General features: G+C 51.4%; 2 protein-coding genes across 2 annotated transcripts; both read left to right on the top strand.

Annotated features, from left to right (window-relative positions):
* The first annotated feature begins 658 nt into the window (after positions 1 to 658).
* LOC135639018 (uncharacterized) lies at positions 659 to 1,309 on the top strand. The gene has a single exon (XM_065152712.1). It carries the CDS (start codon positions 659 to 661, stop codon positions 1,307 to 1,309), a length of 651 nt encoding a protein of 216 aa, XP_065008784.1.
* A 6,334-nt stretch (positions 1,310 to 7,643) lies between these two features.
* Positions 7,644 to 11,345, top strand: LOC103980007 (disease resistance protein RGA2). The gene is made up of 2 exons (XM_065142278.1): positions 7,644 to 10,891; positions 10,983 to 11,345. The coding sequence occupies exon 1, from the start codon at positions 7,704 to 7,706 to the stop codon at positions 10,881 to 10,883; it is 3,180 nt and encodes a 1,059-aa protein (XP_064998350.1). The 5' UTR covers positions 7,644 to 7,703; the 3' UTR covers positions 10,884 to 10,891; positions 10,983 to 11,345.
* Positions 11,346 to 12,590: the final 1,245 nt, after the last annotated feature.

Below are 12,590 nucleotides of genomic sequence, written 5' to 3' on the forward strand. Positions count from 1 at the left end.
GCCGAGGAGCCGAGGCAGCGTGCAGCGTGTTGGCTGCGCATGAGGCCAAGGGGCCGAGGCAACGTAGTGCTTGCTGCGCGCGGGGCCGAGGCAGCGTGTTAGCTGCGCATGAGGCCGAGGGGCCGAGGCAGCTTAGTCCTTGTCGGACAGCTTCATTAAGGTACAATTCTCCCAAGTCAACCGCCGCCTGGACGAATTCCGACGTGAGCTCCAGAAGTCACGGGACGAATCAAACGAGGGCACCTCGGGTGGATCCCCTTTTGCTCAGGAAATACAAGAGAAACCTGTTCCCCTCAACTTCAGGGTGCCAGCCCTAGAAACGTACGACGGCGGCTCCGACCCAGCGGAGCATGTCGTCGCATTCAGGACTCAGGTGGCCCTCTACGGCACGTCCGACGCACTAATGTGCTGTACATTCCCGACCACCTTCAGAGGACCAGCACGCGCATGGTTCAGCCGGCTGCGCCAATCCTCAATCACATCTTTCGACCAGTTCGCCAAGGAGTTCGAACGAAGCTTCCTTACCAACGCGCGGCCTCAGCCTCCCATAGCCGCCCTGCTGGCGCTATCGCAGCACGAAGAGGAGACGCTCGCACAGTTTGTAACACGCTTCGCCACGGAGATCCACGGGTAGCTGGATACTCACCCTTCTGTGATCATGCAGGCGTTCCTGACGGGGCTGAAACCCTCGAGGTTCTTCTGGTCACTAATTGAGAAGCCGCCGGCCACTGTCCCTGAGATGCTCCACCGTGCCAACCAATACGTCGCCGGCGAAGCGTTGGCAACAGGAAGACGCACGGTCGGGAAGATACCGCGGATCGAGCAATCCCGAGCCGCCACCTCGTCGGTCGACCCGCAGCCCCGTCGGAGGCTTGACCATCCCGAGCAGCGGCTCCCGAGGCCTCCGCCCCTCCCACTCAACACGCCTCGTACCGAGATCTTCCTCCAGATCAAGGAGAAAGGTCTTTTGCGGCCCCCCAATCCCATGAGAGCTACTTACAAAAATCGGTCGAAATACTGTAGGTTCCACCGAGACCATGGCCATGACACGGAGGACTGCCACGACCTCCAGAACCAGATTGAGGAGCTGATCAGAAGGGGGTACCTCGGCCGCTATCTCAAGGAACCTCCAAAAGCAACCCCGCGTCCCCGGATGCCCGTCGAAAGGCAGGTCGATGTCATCATCGGGGGACCGGCGGCAGGCGGCGGCAGGCGGCGGCAGCTCAAGCGCAAGGAAATCCTACGCCCGGAGCTCGGTCGAGAAACGCCCCCGACCCGAGCTAGAACCCGAAATCTCTTTTGGGGCTGAGGAGGGGGAACGGTCCCATCATGACGACGCTCTGGTGATCTCCATCCAGATCGCCAACGCTCGGGTAAAGAGGGTAATGGTCGACACTAGGAGCTCCGCCGACGTCTTGTACCTCGACGCCTTCAAAAGGCTCGGCCTGCCCATCGAGGACCTCATTCCCATAAGCTCGGCCCTCACGGGATTCACCGGAGACTCAATCTCTCTGCTCGGCACCACCACACTCCCTGTCACCATTGGGGAGGAACCAAGGACCAGGACAATAATGACTACGTTCATGGTGGTCAGCCTGCCCTCGGCCTACAACGTCATCCTCAGACGCCCAACGCTCAACAAGCTGAAAGCGGTAGTCTCAACCTACCACCGAGCCATCAAGTTTCCCACCTCGGTAGGGGTCGGAGAGTCACGAAGCGACCCAGGAGAGTCGAGAAGGTGCTACCTCACCGCAGTCTCCCTCCCGAAGAGGGCATGCCCTCATATCCCAGACCCTCGAGAAGAGGCTGCCACACCAACGCACCTTGAACCCCCTGAGCAGCTTACCGGGGTGCCGATAAAGGGAGACCGGCCCGGTCAGACTGTGAAAATCGACGCGGCCCAACCCAAAGAAAACCAGCTCCAGCTCGTCGAGTTCCTGAAGGAAAACGCTGATGTATTCGCATGGTCGCCCAAGGAAATGCTAGGGATCGATCGCACGGTAACCGAACACCAGCTTAACATCAATCCCGAGACCAAGCCTGTGAAGCAAAGGCCACGGAGGTTCGCCCCCGACCGGCAGAAGGCAATCAGCGAAGAAGTCGACCGATTGACAGAGGCCGGATTCATTTCCGAAGTGAAGTACCCCCAGTGGCTGTCAAATGTAGTCTTTGTTAAAAAGCCTAATGGAAGCTGGCGGATGTGCGTTGACTACACCAATCTCAACCAAGCGTGTCCCAAAGACTACTACCCGCTCCCGAGGATAGATCAGTTAGTCGACGCCACCTCGGGTTACGAACTCCTTACCTTCTTGGACGCATACTCATGATACAACCAAATCCACATGGCACTAAAAGACCAAGAGAATACTGCCTTCATCACCGACAGAGGAATATATTGCTACAAGGTGATGCCATTCGGCCTAAAGAACGCTGGGGCAACCTACCAGAGGATGGTCGACAAGCTGTTCAAGCGCCAAATTGGCAGGAACATGGAAATATATGTGGACGACATGATCGTAAAGAGCAGAACCGCGGAGGCGCACCTGGCCGACTTGGCGGAAACCTTTCAGACCCTCAGACGATTCAATATGCGTTTGAACCCCGCAAAGTGCGTCTTCGGGGTTAGCTCGGGAAGATTCCTTGGCTTCGTCATCCACCAAAGGGGAATAGACGCCAACCCGGAAAAGGTACGGGCCATAACCCGAATGCACTCACCCCGCTCCGTCAAAGAGGTACAGTGCCTCACGGGAAAGCTGGCGGCGCTCAGTATATTCATATCCCGGTCAGGCGACAGATGCCTGCCCTTCTTCCAGGCCCTGCAACAAGTCAACAACTTCACCTGGACCCCCGAGTGCGAGGGCACGCATTATAAGGGACTCACGCGACAATAGTCAGAACGAACTACCTCCAATATAAAAGATCTGTACATGCAATGGGTAGGCGATACAGAGATCAAAGGCCGACCCGACCAAAAACAAAAAGTAAAATACAAATCAACTCGGAGGAGGCGTCTCGGGCCCATCATCAAAGGGAACGCTCCCCGGCATATCCACACCATCATCCGCAGGGTGATCGGCAAAAGGGTCCGGCTCCAACTCCCACTCCGGATGGGTCGATCGGGCGCGAGCACAGGCCACCCGGTATCCGAATTCATACGTCACCCGCCCCGACCTTACCAGGCCACGCTCAAAGCTCGCCGAGGCCTTGTACTCAACGATCGCTCTCTCCAGCCGCTCTGGCAACGCTCGCTGCTCTTCCTTTAGGGCTTCCTCAGCCACCCAGGCCGAAGATCGGGTAGACTCGACGTCGTTCGAGAGCGTCTGCAGTTCGTCATCCAGCGTTCGGGCCCGAGCCTGACTCTCCTCCAGCTCGGCCTTCAGGCGCCTCACCTCCTCCTCCAAAGCCGAGGCGCGTTGCTCGGCGGCTGCTACAACCTCCGGGTCGGACGACCGCCTCAGCTCTTCGTTCTCGAGGCGCAGCGCGGCGAAGGCGCTCGATTGGCGCTCAATCATCTTCCCAGCGTCAAGGGCCCGGTCGAGCAGAGCCATGGCGTAATGTTGGCCCTGCACCGAGATGTCACGTCAAGATCCACAGGAAATAGCCGTTGAATGGGAGCGGGATGCCGACACTTACCCAGACCAGAGACTTGGCCGCTCGATCTGCCAAGGCCTCCGACGTCATGCCGTAAAGCTCCTTGGCCAACAGCGGGTGCAGCGCGCCCCGGATGAACTCCTGGGCCATCGGTCCATCGGCCCATACACGGCTGTCCGCTTTAAGGGCGGACCACCGAGGAACATAGGGAGTTCCCGCCGCTCTAGTAGGTAGGCAGGTCATGCCCGGAGTCCGGTACTCCTCGCCGGCCGACACATCGACGCGGCACAAGTCCCGCATCGACTTCGGGCGCAAAGAAGCCCCTGGCGCAGGATCCCCTCCGGCTGACCCGACCGCCTCCTTGCCTATGGCAGCCCCCGAGGCCTCGCCCAGCGGAACGCCTCTCGCAAGATTGCGTTCACGAGCAGCCGCCCTCGCGGACACCTTCCTGACCGCGGTCTTCAGTTTCTTGGACGGGCGCCTCACGTCCGGAGAGCCCGGGCCACCCTCCGATGCCCCCCTTTTCAGGACAGCTCCTGAACCGTCGCCACCCCGAGGCGCGGCCACCTTGGATCGGCCCTGAGACGTTTTCTTCACAGATTGAAGATCCACCATTTCTGCAAGAGAAAGCCTGGTTGGTCAGGCGGCTCGAGACAAAAAGCTATACGCGGCATAAAGAACAACCATACCCCCGACAGCCGGGCTCAGCCCTGCAGTGGCCAGCCATTCCTCGGTCATCTCCCCGATTGCCCGAGAAGAAGACAGAATGCCCCTCAGACGATCCACATCCGCCGACTCCCTGCCAGAAAGCAACGGGAGGACATTGTCGACAGAGCGGGAGGTCCACCCAGTGCTGAAGCCCCATCATCGACTGCAACTGACGAAGAAGAACCGGCTCTTCCAACCTTTATTGTTGGAAGGTGCGCCGCCGATCTTGAACCTGCTACGCGCGGCCAGGTAATAGCCGCCCCGACCCCGACACAGTCGAAAGCAAGCCAGAAATAGACCCCTGGACGGTGCTATCTCGGCCGCCCGACACTCTCCAAGGAAGACGACTAAATAGCGCCACGAATTTGGCGCCATCTGAGATGGCGATATACCCCACTTATGGAGGCAGTCCTCAATCATGGGATGGAGTGGAAATCGTAGCCCCGCCTCAAGGGCGCCCGCCGTCAAACCGAACCCCTGAGGAAACTAGTCATACGGGCGCTGACCCGGACGGGGGGCGGACAGGGTATAACCCTCCGGGATCCAGTAGCGAGCCCGAAGCTCCCCCAGAAGCTCCCCCGTCACCACCGAGTCTACGTCATGCCACTGCTTGAACTTCTCAAGCAGGGCAGAACTCCCTCCCACTTCTAGGGATACTCTCCCCGGAGACAAATGCCTAACCCCGGGGCGCTCGGAAGAGGAGGTAGAAGTTGAAGGAGAGGAGGAGGAGGAAGACAAAGACATCCTAACCTCAAGACGATGGGAAAATGCCTGAGTCGAGAGATAGGGCGAACGGGGAGCAGCAGCGGCTGGACAGAATAACGGCAACCAAGCAGTGGCAGGGGAACCCCTCTGGGGAAGGCTTATGTATAATAAGCCGTGGACGACGGTCGAGCTTCCCGAGGAAGGAAAAGGTAGATCGCGGCCCTCGAGGCCAGCAGGGCGCCTCAGAATCCCACATTCACCAATTTCGGAGATCCCGCCCAGGGGAACCTGATCCCCGAGAACCGCGCCACCTCCCCTCGGAGCGCCACGTGGCGTGCAGCGTCGCACACCCCACCGCCACAACTTACGGCGCCTGCATTCCTGCCTTTGGAAGACAGCAAAGCAGTGACTCCCAGGTACGAGAAAGGCCTGCGTCCCAAGCACAACACCAACGCGAGGCGACTTGCGGCTCGGCGATCCAGTCATGATGAGTCCCTCCAGTTCGGCCTCCGACTTGCGACTCGTCGGTTCAAAGCATATCCCGAGTCGCTCCAGTTCATTTCCCGACTTGCGGCTCGGCGATCCAGTCATTACGAGTCACTCCAGTTCGGCCTCCGACTTGCGACTCGTCGGTTCAAAGCATATCCCGAGTCACTCCAGTTCGGCCTCCGACTTGCGACTCGTCGGTTCAAAGCATATCCCGAGTCACTCCAGTTCATTTCCCGACTTGCGGCTCGACGATCCAATCGTTACGAGTCGCTCGTTTGAGTCAAACATTACACAAGGACGCCATCCATCCACAGGACTCTAAAAAATAAATGCATCACGCCTCCGCCTAGGGGGGGGGGGAAGTGATAGGGGGGTCACCATAGAGTCAACGGGGACACGGACTGTGATGCCAGCCATCCCATGGTTGGACAATCGAAGCGACCCCCCTCAGGGAGTAATGGCGACGCGACATGCCTCGATGCCATCCGCGCGTGGCCCGCACTCTGCCCGAGTGAACGACCATTAACGCTGACCCGACGTCGCCAACGTCACCCCCTCTCAGCCAACGGCTACGTCGCCCATACCCTGCACGATCACCCAAACGCAGAAGGCGACGACCGAGGCCGCCCATACCCTGCGACAGGATGGTCCGCCACGCGACCCTAATGGCGATGTCAAATCCAGCCAGAGGCACGACCCTGCTCTGACAGGCAGGAACATCAGATAGTATCAGACCCAAACTATAAATAGTCCAGAGCCCTAAAGGTACAGAAAAAAGGAGGGGAGGGCACGAGTTCGACAAACAGAAATCCTCTTCTCGTCCGCTAATAGGACCGTCGGAGGGGTCGGGCCGAAGAGACGGTCCGACCTTTGTGCAGGTACGCACCGACCGCATTACCGGGACGCTGCAACTAGCCATCTCCGAAGACCACACCCCGATCGGGTTGCCGCGAGCGCTTCCCCAAAGACGTCAAGAAGCTCTACCTGTGATCCTCGGCATCCGGACCCCTGAACCAAGCCGTACCGCCCCAAGGTCACGGCCTAAGCAAGTGCAGACCGCATCAAGAACCAACTTGTTTTATCTTAATGTCATAGTCTTTAATTGGTATAAAATCTTATTGTTCGATTATTGTGCAACGGAAGATGACACTAACTTTATTATTATTATTACTATTATTTTGTAGTAATAGATTGAAAGACGTGCGTCGGTACAATCAAAGTTGGGTTTGAATGTAAAAGAGACGCTCCTACTTTATGCATGTTTTGCCAGTGCTACAGTTGCTGGTCACCGTTGATCGGTTTGGAGATTTGTGAGTACAGTAGTATTTTTTTTAATATTAATTTAAAATTTCTTGAACATGCATTGATTCGTTGTGCTGTTTAGTTGACTTTTTGATTTCTGTGCAAGAATAAGATTTTTTATCTTTTTTATTCTCGGTCACCACATGGTCTTCGATTTAGGTGAGGGTTTATTTTTGTTTAATTTTGAGGCTTCTTATTTTATTGCTCTCGGGGGTTCTTAACGATGTTATTTTTAATAATATAATATATTTTTATTTTTTTAAAATGATTTTACATATTTATCAGAAGTCAATCAAATCCATAAGAAACATTAGTCATTAATTTTGCTTGGTTAAATGAGAAAAATTAGCTTTCGATTGGATCAAATTAAATTGTAATATTTCTTAGAATATTGGCTTCAGATGCTTTCGTTATTTTTTTGAGTTGTAGGTATATTTAGAAAGCAGATAATAATTATTGTGAGGTAAAAATTATCTTTAAAGGATTATACTAGACTTATGAGGATAGTAAATATTATAAATAAATATTTTTTTTCTCCCTCTGTGATGAATTTTAAATGTTGTTAGGGATATTTTCCATCAACTGTTTATTATGAATGATTATAAAATCTTGCATGCAAGAAAATCATGTGGCTAATTGATTAGTCACTCGTATTAGAGCCAATAAATTCTTTAATTTTTGGAGGAATTTTCATCTTTTGGATTTGGATATATCTTTCGTTGATATATCAATTTTAGTAATTAAGTTTTTTAAGTTTTCTTTTGTGTGTGTGTATATATATATATATATATATATATATATATATATAGTTTATGCAGCTATAACTTGCACCTTTGTCTTGGCTGACACAAAGACTTAGAAGAGAGAGGTACACTACTCCCACTCCCACTCCCACTCTGTGATCAAAGATGGCCGTTGTTCTTGATGCCTTCATCTCCGGGCTGGTCGGTACGTTGAAGGACATGGCTAAAGAGGAGGTGGACTTGCTGTTGGGCGTCCCCGGGGAGATCCAAAACCTCCAACGATCTCTCCGCAACATCCACTCTGTCCTTCGCGTCGCCGAGAAGCGGCGGATCGAGGACGAGGACGTCAACGACTGGCTGATGGAGCTCAAGGATGTCATGTACGACGCCGACGACCTCCTCGACGAGTGCCGGATGGAGGCCGAGAAGTGGACTCCTCGTGAGTCCGATCCGAAGCCGTCCACCTTGTGCGGATTTCCCTTCTTTGCTTGCTTTCGCGAGGTCAAGTTCAGACATGCGGTGGGCGTCAAAATCAAGGTTCTCAACGATCGGCTGGAAGAGATCTCGGCCCGAAGGTCCAAGCTGCAACTCCATGTGTCTGCGGCCGAACCAAGGGTGGTTCCTCGAGTTAGTCGCATAACTTCCCCCGTGATGGAGTCTGACATGGTTGGCCACCGACTGGAGGAGGACTCAAAGGCACTGGTGGAGCAGCTGACAAAGCAAGATCCGAGTAAGAACGTGGTGGTGCTGGCAATTGTGGGGATCGGCGGCATCGGAAAGACCACCTTCGCTCAGAAGGTGTTCAATGATGGTAAAATCAAAGCCAGCTTCCGCACCACCATCTGGGTGTGCGTGTCCCAAGAGTTCAGCGAGACGGATCTCCTCGGAAATATCATCGAAGGTGCTGGTGGAAAATATAATAGAGAACAGAGCAGGAGTCTGCTGGAGCCCTTGGTGGCGGGTCTCCTGAGAGGGAACAAGTTCTTGCTGGTGTTGGATGATGTTTGGGATGCTCAGATCTGGGACGACTTGCTCCGCAATCCTTTGCAGGGAGGAGCAGCAGGCAGCAGGGTGCTGGTGACCACCAGAAACGAAGGGATCGCGAGGCAAATGAAGGCGGCCCACTTCCACGAGATGAAGCTGCTGCCTCCGGAGGATGGCTGGTCGCTCCTGCGCAAGAAGGCGACGATGAATGCAGAGGAGGAAAGGGATGCCCAAGATCTCAAGGACACAGGCATGAAGATTGTTGAGAAATGCGGAGGGCTTCCCCTGGCCATCAAGACCATCGGAGGGGTCCTCTGCACCAGAGGACTCAACAGAAATGCGTGGGAGGAAGTTCTCCGCAGCGCCGCATGGTCACGGACCGGGCTTCCCGAAGGTGTGCACGGAGCACTGAATCTGAGCTACCAAGACTTGTCGTCCCATCTCAAGCAATGCTTTCTCCACTGCGCCTTGTTCCAAGAAGATTTTAAGTTTCACGAACCTGAAATCGTCAGATTATGGATAGCCGAGGGGTTTGTCGAAGCACGAGGAGATGTTAGCTTGGAGGAAACAGGGGAGCAATATTACAGAGAGCTGCTTCAAAGGAGCCTTCTACAATCGCAACGTTACGGTCTGGACTACGATGAGTCTTCCAAGATGCATGACCTGCTGCGATCGCTCGGCCATTTCCTATCGAGAGATGAGAGCTTGTTCATTAGTGACGTACAAAACGAGGGGAGAAGTGCTGCCGCCCCGATGAAGCTGCGTCGGTTGTCGATTGGGGCCACTGTAACCACGGACATCCGGCATCTCGTCAGTTTGACCAAGCAACATGAGTCAGTGAGGACATTGTTGGTGCCGAGAACAAGTGGATATGCGGAGGATATTGATGAGTACTTGAAAAACTTCGTGCGACTTAGAGTCCTGCATCTTATGTTCATAAATATCAAGATCCTACCGTGCTACATCGAAAATTTGATACACTTGAGATACTTGAATGTGTCCTGGAGCTCTGTAACGGAGCTTCCAGAAAGCATATGCAATCTGATGAATTTACAGTTTTTGATCCTTTTTGGATGTAGACAGTTGACACAGATCCCCCAAGGTATAGCAAGACTAGTCAATCTAAGGGCACTCGATTGTAAAGGTACACGGCTGGAGAGCTTTCCATATGGAATAAAAAGGTTGAAGCACCTCAATGAACTCCAAGGATTCGTCGTGAACACGGGCATTGGTATGTGCCCATTGGAAGTATTAGGCGGACTCCAGGAACTCAGATACCTCTCCGTTGACAGGTTGGAGATGACGTACATGGAAGCTGAACCAAGAAGGGCTACAAGCGGCTTAAAGGGTAACCAAAAACTGAAGAAACTACTTTTAAGTTGCTCATTCACATCCGATGGTTACACGGAGGAAGAGATTGAAAGAATGGAGAAGGTGTTGGATGTGGCACTTCATCCACCATCATCTGTTGTTTCGCTCAGGTTACAGAATTTCTTCGGCCTCCGGTACCCCAGCTGGATGGCGTCTGCAAGCATCAGTTCGCTTCTTCCAAACATAAGCCGCTTGGAACTAATTAACTGCGATCATTGGCCACTGCTTCCACCGCTAGGAAAGCTCCCCAGTTTGGAGTTTCTTGTCATACGAGGTGCACGTGCAGTGACAACCATCGGACCGGAATTTTTTGGGTGTGAAGCTGCTGCTGCTACTGGAAATGATCGTGAACGGAATTCAAAGCGCCCTTCTTCTTCTTATCCTACTTCTCCTCCTTCGTTGTTTCCGAAACTAAGGCAGCTGGAACTCAGGAAAATGACTAACATGGAAGTGTGGGATTGGGTAGCGGAAGGCTTTGCTATGCGTCGCCTCGACAAATTGGACCTCGTAAATTGCCCCAAGTTGAAGTCCCTACCGGAAGGCCTGATCCGACAGGCAACCTGCTTAACCACATTGGATCTGACCGATGTGTGTGCTCTCAAGTCCATCGGAGGTTTCCCTTCTGTAAAAGAACTGAGTATAAGTGGTGACTCAGATCTGGAGATTGTTGCTGATCTCCCTGCACTGGAGCTCTTGAAGTTGGGCGGGTTTTTCTTTCCATACAATCATTTACCAGAGTGGTTGGCGGATTTCACTATCCTACAGAGACTGGACGTACACGGAACCACCCAACTCCTCCGCAGATGCCTCCAAAATGGCGCATACTGGCCCATGATCAAACACTTTCCTAATTTTTCCATCAAAGATGACCGAGGCAATTATATAAACTACATCAAGCATTCCGGCACCTTCGAGACAAACCTAGTCGATGATAATGCTGCTTTTGCTGCAGCTGCTGAAGAAGAAGAAGAAGAAGAAAGACATCAATGAGCTTTGAGGTAACTTACCTTTCATGCTCACGTCTCCACCATCTAACGTCTTCTGGTTTTGGAGTGGCAACTCACAATCATATTTTGCTGCTTATGGCAGGGAGATCGACATCATTCACGATGTAATTGGCAGTCATGTCTAATATGCTCATTGCAAACGGAACTGACCATGGAAAATCCGAGACTTTTGAGCGGAAATGCAGATCGAGAGGTTGGTTGAGACTCATGCTATGGTGATGAAACTATTTTGGCTTTCTGTATATTATGGTGATGAAACTACATTCCCAAGATATGGTGATGAAACTATATATATTGAGGAACATACAGATCATGTGTTGTGGAATTACTGTAGAACTAAGATGCAGACCTGTGAGTCAGTCAAATATCTGCTGTAGTTGTACCAGACAAAGTAGTAGTTTTCTGATTTGTTCTTCTGAATATACCTAAGAATGACGAAACTGAAATGATTTCTCCCTTCATGATTCATGTTAATGTCAAGGAAACACAGATACCCATTAATCACCTACCATATCCATGTTTATTTTCAGCAACGCAAAAGGAAACGTGAATACTGCAAAACACTCATAAGCACAAAAATTCGGCTTCTCTTTTGCCTAAGAAGAAATCAATCATCTGAAACAAAGTGGAAATCTTGATAGATGAGATATAGAATCAGTCTCGAGTTATGTTGCGTGTGGTATTGTGTTCTCTATTTTACAGGTTTGTAGGTGACTCAGTCATTTGAAGAAAATTGCCTTGAATTCTGTTCTATTTTACAGTTATGTTGCGTGTGGTATTGTGACCAACATCTGAATTGATAATACTAAATAGCAAGCTTGTGATTCTCAATAATGGACAGAAAGGATGAAGCAGATTAATCTTCAAATAAATGCAATTTTCTTCTAATGATTGTGATGAGTCCTGTGTTTCATCACTGTTGTCAAACCCTTTTTTTTTTTTTTGTCTTGGAGCTGAAAGAACACAATGGAAATATGCACCAAATCAAAGTGGAGGCAGTTGAGGCCCTCTAACACATTCGATTCAATCTTTAGATAGAGAATGGACAGAGATAAGTAGGATATGACATACCTTTCTTCCTCATTGCTTCCATAATGACAATGCCACATTAATCTTCTCCTTCTAAGTCAAGAGATCTCTTCAATTATTGCACTGATCATTCTATTCATTCTTAAGAACCACAAAATGATCCCCCACTGGCCACATTTGCAACCATGATGGTATCACCAACTCTTCAAGCTTTGTTAGGTACCTCCATTGCAGAGTAGAGCCAAGTAGGTGAAGCACTCATCCTAAGATATATAGAAAGAATCATATTTTTGATAAAAACAATGAGTTGGGTCAGCACTTTTTCCTAGAGAATACAAGGAAATGGAGTTGAATACATTAATCCAAGTGCAAGAATTTAGAAGACTTTGACAAGAATGACTGTAACTTTGTATCTAAACCTTGTTACAATGAACTTCTTGTTCGCATTTGCTTGGGTTGGGTCCAGTCCATATGTGGGCTTGGACAATTGGGTCTATTGAGCCCAAATCAGTAATTAAGAGAGAAAGGGCAAAATTGAGAAGTGTGCAAGTGTGGGCTTGGGTTGGGTCCAGTCCATATGTTGGCTTGGACAATTGGGTCTATTGAGCCCAAATCAGTAATTAAGAGAGAAAGGGCAAAATTGAGAAGTGTGCAAGTGTGG

The sequence above is a fragment of the Musa acuminata genome, chromosome BXJ1-3, assembly GCF_036884655.1.
Source record: "Musa acuminata AAA Group cultivar baxijiao chromosome BXJ1-3, Cavendish_Baxijiao_AAA, whole genome shotgun sequence".
Classification (NCBI taxonomy): Eukaryota; Viridiplantae; Streptophyta; class Magnoliopsida; order Zingiberales; family Musaceae; genus Musa; species Musa acuminata.